The 12,504-nt window shown below is 33.8% G+C and overlaps 1 protein-coding gene across 4 annotated transcripts in view; it reads right to left on the reverse strand.

Annotated features, from left to right (window-relative positions):
* ZNF407 (zinc finger protein 407) overlaps positions 1-12,504 on the reverse strand; it is a 525,354-nt gene that overhangs the window by 297,063 nt on the left and 215,787 nt on the right. For all 4 annotated transcript variants that reach the window (XR_005212254.1, XM_037806409.1, XM_037806411.1 and 1 more), the window contains exon 4: positions 9,391-9,465. Coding sequence is in view for 3 of the 4 variants with exons in the window: in XM_037806409.1 (XP_037662337.1) it covers positions 9,391-9,465 (75 nt within the window). In the remaining variant the exon portion in view is untranslated. The remainder of the gene's footprint in view (positions 1-9,390; positions 9,466-12,504) is intronic.

Below are 12,504 nucleotides of genomic sequence, written 5' to 3' on the forward strand. Positions count from 1 at the left end.
GGTATTTCTGATTGAATGCCATAAATGGCAGCTCTCTCCTCTAAGAACCTCTTTGGTCTGAAGACAATGTTGCTCTACAATATGGTAAGCAGATGTTCCCACTACTGTTAACTTCACTTAGTGGGAATAAAAACACTTCTTAAAATTTCCAAATCAAACTTTTCTCATAATAAAGGTTAGTGAAATAGCCACACCAGTTACATCAACACCATTACTGCCAATAAATTTTTACAATATAGAGTAATGATTTTCTAACAACTGACATTTTTCTGAAAGTCAGATTTTTTCTATTCATAACATTACCCACAGGAGGGACCTCTTTTCAACATTCAGTAAAGTTTTATCCCACCCTGAATGGGGTAGTGTTTGCACAGCCAGGGGACTAAATAAAAATTTCAAAAATCACTGTTTCTGTTTTTACACATCAAGCATATGGAGGATAATATGGATGTGGGAAATTTTGGTCTTATATAATCTCAAGAGCACTAAATTAGTATAAAAATAATTTTCGGTCATCACTGGTCTATTTATGGCCCTATATTATCTTTTTCCATTCATTTAATAATATCACGAATACCTCTGAATTTACCACCTAATCCAAGAACTAGAACATTACATTCTTGACTTTAATTTATCCTAATTATGTATTTTTGGCTAAGACTAACATTCTTTGATTTTTTTTTTTTCATTTTTTTCTTTATTTCTATCATCAGCTCCAGCAGATGGATTTCTTTTGAGCAAATGGTCTTATTTTTAATCATTTCTCCAGAGTCCTTACATACATTGTGTCGACATGCAAAGAACAACAAAGCTACACTGAGACTGGGATGCTGGGGTCACTCATCAGCTAAGGGAAGGTTCTGATACAGTGACCTCTGCACTTTCCAAATGCAAACTGGCATTTCTACAGAACCATGAGTTACACCACCACTCAGGCACAGACCATTACGAACATTAAATCTGCAAAAGTCTATGGCTTATAGCACAAATGAAAGAGCTCTACAAATACAGTTATTTTCTTTAATCTGATGAGTCCTGCATCTTCTCTGAAGTGTTAGAGAAGCTGATCTGCAGGTGCCTGAGTTTGGGATGACCTTCCAGCTTCACTAAAGCAGCTTTACTTTCCTTGGTTTTATACAGTTGTGTTCTGTGGAAGTTTTGGATTTTTGTTTGCTTAGTCAAAGAAAGAGTTAGTACTAAGAAAATTGAACCTAATTTTTTTGAAAATACATATTTCATATTATATCTTATCTAATCTTTGTATTATAAATCTGTCAAACTCAAATTCAAGCATGATAGCTACATTCATACACTGAGATTACTATTAGTACTAATAGAAAAATTATAAGCATTGGGTTAATTCCTTTTATTATAGCTTTTCCTCAGCCACAAATATTGATCCTCATATAAACAAGATAAATTTTAAAAGATATAAATTTTGAAAGATATGATATCCAAAAATAAATCTGCTACTTTCTAGTTGCCAAAAAAGTGTTGCATATTCATATTACATAATTATAAGAAATGAAATGAGAAAAAAGCATTCTGAACAACACAATGCACTGTGGGGAAAAAGGGTATATTATCATTTTAATTAACTTTAAAGAAAATTTAGGTCTAATTTAAATAAGAACTTTTATATACATGTTCTGCTGTATTTACTGTTTCCCATAATCCTTCAATCTACCAGATTAGCATTAAAAGGGAAGGAGGACAATGGTATTATTTAGACCTTAGCAACTAAAAAGTCCTAATGTACAAAAAAAATTCCTATTATTCCTTTTTTATGTATAGCTTTAACATTTTTAAAGTATTTATTTTTAGTTAAAAACACATTCAAAGCCCTTTTATGACTATAAATATGTGACAGCCCCATCACCCCCCAAATAACTGAGCGAACAAGTGTGATCCTCAACAGATAAGAAATTCACAATTATTCAGAGAATAATGTACCTGAGACTTAATAAACGGCAATACCTGACAGTATATCACAGAAACTGGGCTAGTTTGCAGTAGCTTTCTCATAGTTCGACTATAAATCATAAATTAACCATCCAAGAAAAGTACATCTTAAAAGGAAAAATTTAAGTGAAAATTTTAATATTCTAAATCCACAAATATTCACTAAGTGTCAATCGCTCTCTTGTAAGCTGAAGATGGAGAAAGTCAGGAATCATGCTATCAAGAAATTAACTATCTAGTTTGGACACAGGGCATACACCTGTTTCAAAAGGAAAAGCAAAGCAGAACATGCTTTACTGGTACCTCCATGGTACACGTGACTGCGTAGAAGGGCGACCTGGGGAAGGCTTTCCAGAATCAGTGGGCATAATGTGGGCCTTGGAAAGGAAATCCATGCTGAGCCCAGCCCATTAGAAACCTAGATAAGGATTTTGGTATGACAACTAATGAAGATACAAAACAAAAACAGGGTATACAGAGATATCTCTTCCTTTTTGCCTTGACCCAACTTCTTCTAAATTACCTTTAATACCAGATGGTCTAGAAATGATCTTAGGAATCATTATCCATAAATGAAGAAAATAATTCGTTGGAAATATTGTTCCAATAAAAAGCAGATATTGATATCATATGCGAAAAGCATTTCTAGGAAGAAACAGGTTGACTCATATGAAATAACCGATACTGGAATTGTTTGTAGCCCGATAAATGTCAATTTCTTATGAGTCAAAATGAGGAGGTGCTAATTTTCTAGTAAGTATCAAACAGCATCATGATTCTTTTAGAAGGGAATGCAATTAGCTGAAGTGAAAGATGTACATTCTGTGGACCATGGAACATCTATGTCTGCTTATTTTCTCTTGTCATTACTAACTGATGGCGAGAAGCACCATCATGTTAGTTTAGAATCCCCCCTTTTTAAGCTTACAGTTGATTATGCAAGTGATCCTAGAATCACAAAAACAGAGGAAAAACCTATCCTACAGCATAATCTAAGGAAACACTTGATTTTTCCTATCACAGATCCGAAGAATAATGAAATATAAACATCTTACTTCTTACCTGTTAAAATGAATGATCAAATTGCTTTGATGCAACTTTACAAAAATTACTTCAGAAAGATTATGCTTCCTGAAAATTTCTCAGGAAGAAATTAAAATCTCAGACTTTTATAAGCAACCACCAAGACATCAGAAATATAAAGAACCTCTCACAAAAAGTCAGTACTATGTAATGAAACTGTAGAAAAGTTGGTAATTAAGCATAATTGAAGGCTGCAGTGAACATATAGGCCTTTGTTCTTTTTAATTCTGGCGCTGACTGGGAATTAAAGATAAGAGCTAAAGGCATATTTTAGTCAAAGAGTTTGATGTATAAGCCCCTGTGTTCTAAAAGTAACTTAAGTGAAACAGAAGAACAGGATGACCAGAAATATTCTAGAAGCCAAGGGAACGCCTACATTCTGAACATTTAACATATCGTCATTGATTGTACTTGTTTCACTATTTTGTTAACTTAAAAAAATTAAACCACAGCAGACATTCTTATACCCAAGATCTGAGTGAACTGTTAGTCTAAATGGTAAAAAAAAAAAAAAAGAATTCCTTAAAAATTAATTGGTCACACCCAACAACAATGTACTATACATGCAAAAGAAACTGGAATATTCATATTATAAAACATACAGCTCAATATATCCACTGAATTCAATTTTATCTTATTTCTATGTAAGAATGAAAAAGGAGGCAAACAGAACAAAATATACGTCATTTTAGTAAAGATTAGCAGAGTCCTAAACCATGTATCTTTGGTCTAATAACTCACTGAACTTGTTCCAGATAACATAATTATAATGTATGCAGTATTATTATAATTGTTTGGTTTTCTTTTTTGGGAGAAGAAAATGGTAGGATAGAGGAAAGTGCCACCTAAAAAAAGTATTTACTCTCTATTTTCCAATGTTTCATAGGAATTTGACAAAAAAGATCAATTTGAGGTGGCATAAACAAGAATGGGGCTCAGAGACGAGAGGGGCTGCAGAATGGCAGCTAAAATAAATATGTGGTCTGGATTGGGAAGCAGGAGAGATGGAACATGTCACATGCACCTTAGGAACAAAAAGAACAAAAGCAGAAAGGAAGAACGAGCATGGAGGTAAAGAACAGAACTTGTCTGGCAAAATAAAACAGATGACAGAAGGCTAATCTGCGGTTTGGTTCTGCAATATGAATTAGAGGGCAAGAGATTGGAACTAGCACCTAGGGGGAGACAAGAGACGGCACATCAACACCGGGGAAGAGCTGGAGTTCAAAGGTCATTGTCAACAAAAGAAAGTTCATCTGCTTGTTGACAGCCTCTCCCTGCTGCCTGAACGCCATGTTATTAGTTACCCTTCCAAAGGGATCTGAACTCTACTGGCTTCCTCTTAGGAACACAGGAGAAAAATTACTGACATAGAACGCAAGGTTCTTTTCAGCTTGATCATTCCTCTAACTCCCCTAAATGACAGACTGATTCCTTACCTATTTCCTGAACAGTGCTCACAGCTCTGGGGTCACAGACCTCCCCGACACCACTCTCCCTCCACACTTTGCAGGGTCACAGGGGACCAGAAGGTGCCCAGCTCCTACACCTCTGATAAAGGGCCTCAACACATTCTTCGCTGGGAGTCTAACCCCACATGCCACTGAAAGCAGAACCCTTCAGAGAAGTCCTCCCTGACCACGCACGCTAGAGCAGCATGTCTCCCAGGCACTGTCTATACATGGAGAGATGGGGAAGATGAAAGACAGGAGAACCCAACTCACGCAAAAGCAATACTAAGTGATTAAAATATAACAACTCAGTAAAATGAGCTAAGATGAAAAGAACTGACATGCTTTTTTCCACTGTGACTCAACAAAGTTATGTCCTTTGTAAATACTTTTTTAAAGGGGTGGGTTAGGGGAGATTAGCCATAAACTTCTTTTCCCACTTAAATTGGCCATAATTAAAAAAAATAATAAAAATAAAAAGACTGTTAACCTTGGTGTAAGGGGAGCCCAATAACCTGGGGATGGGGGTGGTACGATAGGTGAAGTGCGGGGACATGAGTTGCTTGGTGATCCTTGGAGATCATACGAGGGCACATAACACTGTACAAAACAGCACGGCATGACTAGCAGAATAAACTGCCCATTCCAAAACATTCTAAAGTGACAAAATGGAAAATGGTCTTTACCGTCTAGAAATTCACTATGGAGCAAATACTGAGGAAAACTATTGATCCTTTAATAGAGGAAACAACACGCAACAATAACAACTTGGTCAAAGGAAGGTCGTTAATATAAAATGCACAATCAAGTGATAGTAAGAGTTAAATGGCATTTTGAGAATAGATTCTATTCTGATTAAGAAACCATTTAGTACATTTAAATTTAGGTAATTTAGGGTTTCTATAAAATGTATGATTTCTCTCATATAACGGTATTCCAAGTTTAAAATCAACTCAAGATATTCTCAGGCTCCAGTGACAACTGTCCATGTTCACATATATATGCATGTCCTGGAAGGTCTGGGTTCTGAACGAATTTTCATGTTTCATGAAAAGGGTGAGGCTTACACCTAAATTTTAAAAGCAGAAAACATAAAATATAAAAGTTTTGAGAAAAGGTACACAATGCCATGTCATGTGTTAACAGCTTAAAACAAATTAAAACCAAACACCAGAACTACCAGTATTTCTACCCCATAACTAAACTAGGTAATATCTAGTATATTAAAAAAAAAAAAAAAAAAAAAAGAATTTTCTTATTAATAAGATCAAGGGTTTTGTTAAAAGAAAGACAGCTAATTCCAAATGCCAAATGTCTGGTAAAACGGAAGAAGCCTGGAAAAATTCCAGGGCTCAGTAACCTGAAGGAAGCCTGGAGAAATCCCACTCAGCAGGTCTGCATGGAAAACACCAGGCAGCACTCGATGGACATGAGAAAAACAATGCACCGAGTTGTCCAAAAAGTCCTTGATGTTAAAAATACAAAGGTTTGGATCCGAATATTCAGTAATGACTGGAAAAAACAGCTATATTTAATTTGATTATGAAATTATTTAACCCCTAGACCACATGATACACTCATCTAATTTGGAATCCTTTATTGGTAAAAGTGGTTTTATTAGCATATCAGCCTTCCTCACATGCTGCCAGTGGGGATATTTTCCTAATGGTGTCTCCGACATCACATAAACAATGCATCAGATTAGAAATTCTAAGAGAATGGTTTTCCCCTCCTCCTATTTCGGCAGCCATTCAAAGCCCAGCTGATTTCCACCTCTCAACTAGGAATGCATTCTATTTCTATTGTAACATGCACCTGGCATTCACATAAGATAGATTTATTATGGCTGTTTTAATTGTGATAATTGTGGATAAGCTCGCTTTCTATTTAGAAGCAAATTCAAACAGCCATAAAGATACCTTGGCTTACTATATTATAAAAAGAATTACTTATTTAAAATTGGGAATACTTTAGAATGAACTTTCAAATTAATTAGAGTATATTATTTTGGAATGTGAATTGAATGTAGCTATATTTAGTTGCTTGTCATTAAGTGTATGTGTCTTCAGAAATAGTATAGTATAACTATCTTAAAATAGGTTAATGCATTTTGGGGGGACAAAAACTACATTCTTTCAGCAAGCCCATCACTTCAGGAGTTCATAGAGTCTCAGAAAATATATTTGAAATTACCTGGTTTTCTGTTTCAAATGACAGTCATGCTGACAAAATTTACTGGTTCATCAAACTTTGTAATACAAGTATATGAATTTATTTTTAATAAATTATCATTTTTGCATATGAGTCAAACCACTAGGCCTAAATACTTGCAAACAAAATGCATTATTAATTTAATTGTCACAGCCTATTTAGTTAACTTCTATTACTATTTGCTATAATATGCAGTACATAAGAGAGGAGAATCAAATTCAAAATATAAAAAACTAAAATGATTACACTGTCTTGGAGAAATTAAAATACAGCAAGCTTGCAAAATTATGGCCAAGGCATTAATGTTTTAAAAAGGTAAGAAAAATTTTTAACTTAATTTAGAGAGCAGGTATGCTCAAAGTGATAGTTCAACATGCTGATAAAGAATTTTTATCCCTCCTAAAACCATTAATAAAAGCCATCAAGTCCCCCAGCTCCCCAGGAACGGGTGGGGGTGGGGGTGAGGGTGGAAGAAAAGAGCCATTTAGCTTCTACTTTACTGTGCTAGATTTGCTACAGAGGCCTTGGTCACCCCAGCTAGAGACACCTATAAGAAAATTCTATTGTTACACAAGCCCTGACATTCCTACTCAGAATTTCTATACAAAGAAAGAGAGCCACATGGACAGTTATAAATAAGAAGTATTCTGAAACAAATAAATTTTAATAGGAAATAAAGCATTCAGTTAAAGATGTTTAGTCCAGATGATCCTTGGAACAGTGAATAATCAAAAGGAAATAATCCAGGAGTTTGGGTGTGCTTTCCCATTTTGAGATTCATTCTCCAATTTGGGGACAAAAAAACAGTGTCAATGTCTGAGAAGAGCTTACCATACCTCAAAGGGGAGAAAGACATTCAATCTTTCTCTCGCCTTTTTTTAGAATCCTTTTATGTATTTAAGTGAATGAAATGAGGAAAAGAAGGGCAAGCACTTCTGGAATGCATAGGAAAAGGAAAATGACAAAAACCAAACAGTATACCTGTGGTTTCCCAACTCATATCATAATGCATAGGGGTGGCTACTGTTTTTAAAATACTTGATATATAAATACATGTATAAGAAGACTAATTTTTCACCAATATGAAACAACATGAACAAAGGCTTCTTCAAAATTTTTTTAAATTCCTAAATAAAAAGCAAAAGGATACATTCCAGTTCAAAATATACACTAGGTTATAAGTATGGTAAGGAAATGTTTTCTTTGCACTGCTTATCTGATCTAAATTGCTTTCCTCCTAATTTATTTCGTAGATTAAAATAAAACCCTAAACAGCTATATGGTACAGAGTCTCACTGAGAGGTACTATAATTTACTGAGGAGGGCACTGGAATTAGAGTTCAGAAAAGTAACAGTTCTAACACTTACTAGTTATGAGATATTGAGCAAATTGTTGTATCTTCCAGAATCTCAGAGTTTAAATCTATAAATTTGAATACTAATGCACTGCCTATAGGTCACAGAATGATAAAATGAGAGAATCCACGTGAAAGCACCTGGAACATAATCATTAAAAATATATTTTGTTCCCACTTTCTGAAGGCTTGTGAAACAAATCTGTCAAGTCCCAAATTATTCTTTATATAATGTAGAATTTTTTAATTTCAAAAACAATACATCCATGACATGTTCAACACATACATTTCAACTGCCATTATAAATTACAAATAATCTTAAAACTATGGAAAATCTAAAGGTAGACAGCAGGCATATATAATACCCCAATATTTTACACAATATCCTATGTCCATTCTATCATGGTAAGGAAAACAATATGCACCCAAAAGAAACCAAAAGTAAGAACAGAAAATATTGGTAAACATTTTAAATTAAAAAAAAAAAACAACACACCATGAAATATGGGTGAAGAGGCCTTATTCAGAGTAGTAGAACAAATTACATAACTATTATATTTTAAAATATAATAAAAAATCTACAGATTCCATGAATGTATGAGGAATTTTAAGTACCATCCTGGAAGATTTGGGGAAAGCTGAAAATCTACTACCTCTCTAAAAGGAGGTGACAGTGTTTGCATGAGTTTGGGTGAGCTACATTTTAAAGACTTAAAATTCCAGAAGTAGCCATGCTCACCTGGTAGCTGACACTGCTATATTTCAGTTCACCTAATATAATTAAGTCTATGTGATGAAGCTAATTATGATACAGTAGCAAGAAAAAAGAAAACCTGGCAGTTGATAACATAGTAATTGTAGTGTTATTTTTCATGACATGGCAACTGTAGTATTATTTGGGGGATGACACAAGATATATTTTTTTAATATCAGCAATGTTTAATTCGACAGTGAGAATTCAAAAATGCTATTTAAAGTCTCAAATTAAAAATACAGCAAAAAATAGACAAAGTTTAGTTTTACAGATTTATTTTAGCACATCTAATGCATTTATAGAGGTCAATTTCCTCTCATTTAACTCTCATACTGTTTCACAGTTATTTCACAAATTCACAAATTCAAAGTCCCCCAAATCCTTTCTAATACTTTTAGACTGCAATTTTTTTAAATTAAAATACTATATTCAACAATAAATAGAGTACCAAAAACGCAAAACATGATGACATACCTGACTTGATGAAAACCTAGAAGTAGTAGTCTCACAAAACAAATCCTAAAATGAAAATTTAATTATTTTTATTAAATGAAAGAAAAAGGGTGGAAATTACCTTTCTTTTGGGGTGCCAACTCCATGTTTCCCTAGTAGATGAGTATTTAAGTGCTTCTTCATTACAAAAGCAACCCTAAAAAGAAAATAAAAGTAATTATAGAACTGAAACTTGATTCTGCTAAAAATATGCAAAAAAGGTATTAAGAGTAATACACACGCGTATAAACCTATTACTACGAAAAAGCACATTAAAATGGCAGGCTTGGTGAACAAAAATAATTCTGCTATTAATTAAAGTAGCAAAACAGTTTGCATACAGATTAAATATAATGGAATATATTTTGAAACCAGAAGAAATAATTTCATCTAAATAGACTGGTAATTTTCATCTAAATAGACATGGGTATACTAATGGTGACCAAAAGATCAAACCAACGATTTTAGTTCTTTAGTCACTGTCTTCACTGTCATTTAGTAAGAAAGATAAAACAATACCCCCACATAACAATCACTGATTCCCTAGTTGATCTTATACTTCAATCATTACATAAGTCTGGGAAAATATCTTGTTATTAAATATTTAAGGGACTATAAAAGAGAAAATGAATAGTTTCATGCTGCTTCCTTAAAAACATGGTAATAACATGGAGTTTTTTTAAAAATTATATAAATTTTATTGAGTCTGCAACACAAAGAAAAAAATTATAATCAAGTGCTAAGAAAATACCAATAACTAAAACAAAAAGTACTAACTGAAATATTATTTTATGCACAAATCAGTTTACTTAATTCAAATTTGTTGACATAAATATGAAATTGTTAGGAATCAGGACCCAGTACACAGAGGTACCATTCTTTCCTGATTACAGTACACCAATTTAATTATGTCTTGTAGTTATTTAAAACAATTTTGATATCTTTCAGAAGCATCAGACTAAAATGGCTTGATAAGGGAAAGAAAATTTTACTGTTGTAACTTTCAGTGCAAAAGGGCTTGCAAACATTTTTGTTAATTATGTATTACAGCTGTCCTTCATAAAGTTAATTACTAATAGCTGAAAGGCAACTGAATCTATTTGCATATGTACATGAACGGAATGACATATGCAAAAATATGATTTTAATTAGCATTCTATCATATGAAGGGCTACAAATCAAACTGGCATGTTATAAGAGTCTTAACATTAAACACTGAATTCATCTGGACGTATCTCCACAAATGGGCATCATAAAGAACTGAAAAGCACTGCAGCCCTACTGAAAAGATACATGACAAAAGTCAAGGAAAAAATTTTTTTCTTAAAATATCTATGTATCTCATCTTTACATCTATGGTCTATTTTGACTATTTTCATATAAATATTAAGAAACCTCAATTTTGAGGCTAAAATAATATACTTTATACACTGAAAATAACATTCAGTCTTTTTATATATTAGGTAATAACAACAAGAAAGAAGATACGCTTTACAACTATAAATAACTGATCATACCATCAATCATTAAAATGGAAAGACAATTATTTCATATGAAAAAAATCAAACTGTGATGATTAAATGGCCACATAACGTTAGCAAAAATAATGGTACAAGATATTTCAGATTTGTTTCTGCCTTGAGCTGGGCAAAGAAAATGTTTTTTCAATTCCTTAAAAAATAATGAGTGTAACAACAGTCCATTTAAGCCATAGCTTCCCTATTGCCCTCTATTTTCCTAGAATTAAAAAATTTAAAGCTAATAGCAAGGAACAAATATCAAAAACCCCAAGTTGCAGAGCACAGCTTATTTACATGACCAAGTTAGGGATCTGAACTCAAAAACTGCAGCATAGTTTTAAACAGGATGAAAATTTATTACATGAATTGTTTAAGGGTTAAGAATTGAAGTAAAAATATTATAATACATAGGGGAAGAGCCTAAAGTAAACAGAAAGGGAAATTTTTTACTTTAACATTCTAACATTATCAGAGAATACTGAATCTTGAATATTTAGGGGAATAACACATTTCTTATTATTACGGTAAAAAATGGAAAAATAAAGTATAATATTAAAATTCAGCTCAATTATATTCAAACCCTTTATTTCTGCAAATGTAGAGATAGACAAATACAGGAATTTTACTTATAAGGTATTAAATCTGGCATAAAGGAAAAATTCTTTAAAATTGGTTTAAAGAAATGCATATTGCCAGCAATATGGGATTACTGATTTTAGCGTGATTTACACCACCTTCTTCATAGGATTATGACTGATTGTTTTTTAATGTATTTTTTTAAATTTGTAATCCAGATACCATCACAAATAAAAAATAATCCCACATCTGAAACACTACATAACTGAAGTGGCTTCCTCCTGATAAATGCTCATATTTTATTTATTCATGCCCAGTTTCAACACATTTGTTGATTGCCTACTATGTGCCAATCACTGGTAGGTTCTGCAGATACAAAGGAAAACTAGGCAGCCAAAGTCCTGTCTTCATGGAGTTGTCATTCCAGAAAGCCTGTAGTTTATCAACTTCATGAAATGGCACTCAGCCTGCTACACTCATCCTTCCTGGAGATAATCTTCATTGCACCTGCATTTAACACTTATTCACTAAATGCCTACTATATGCAAGCAACAGTCCTAGGCAGCTGTGGTACACAAGAGAACCAAAATTAAAATCTCTGTCTTGATAAAACACAAATCCCAGTGAGAGAGACAGACAAAAAAGGAAGAAAAAGCAAAACATAAAGAATTCTAAATAGTGATAAATGGGAAGGAGTAAAAATAAAGCAGAGAAGGGTAGGAAATGTCAGCTGGGGTTGAAAATTTAATTTGGGAAGCTAAGGAATGTGACTTTTGAGGAAAGAAAGAAATGGAGCTGGGCATGCAAATCTCCGAGGAAGCCACAGGAGGTGCTGGGCGGCCTGCTCTCACCGAGAGGAGCAGGCGGAGGCCGGAGGAGGGCTGGGCAGACCGCCAGGCCAGGGGGACGGCCTCTTGGTCACAAGCACAACTTTGGCTTTACTCTGAGTGAAAGGAAAAGCCACCACAGGTGTCTGAGCAGGGGAGTGACACGGTCTGACTTACATCTGAATAGTATTCCTCTGGCTGTTGTGTTTAGAATGGATGACAAGAAGGAAAGGCAGTGGTGGGGAGAGGGAGAGAGAACAGTTAACCATCTTC

The sequence above is a fragment of the Choloepus didactylus genome, chromosome 16 (assembly GCF_015220235.1).
Source record: "Choloepus didactylus isolate mChoDid1 chromosome 16, mChoDid1.pri, whole genome shotgun sequence".
Classification (NCBI taxonomy): domain Eukaryota; kingdom Metazoa; phylum Chordata; class Mammalia; order Pilosa; family Megalonychidae; genus Choloepus; species Choloepus didactylus.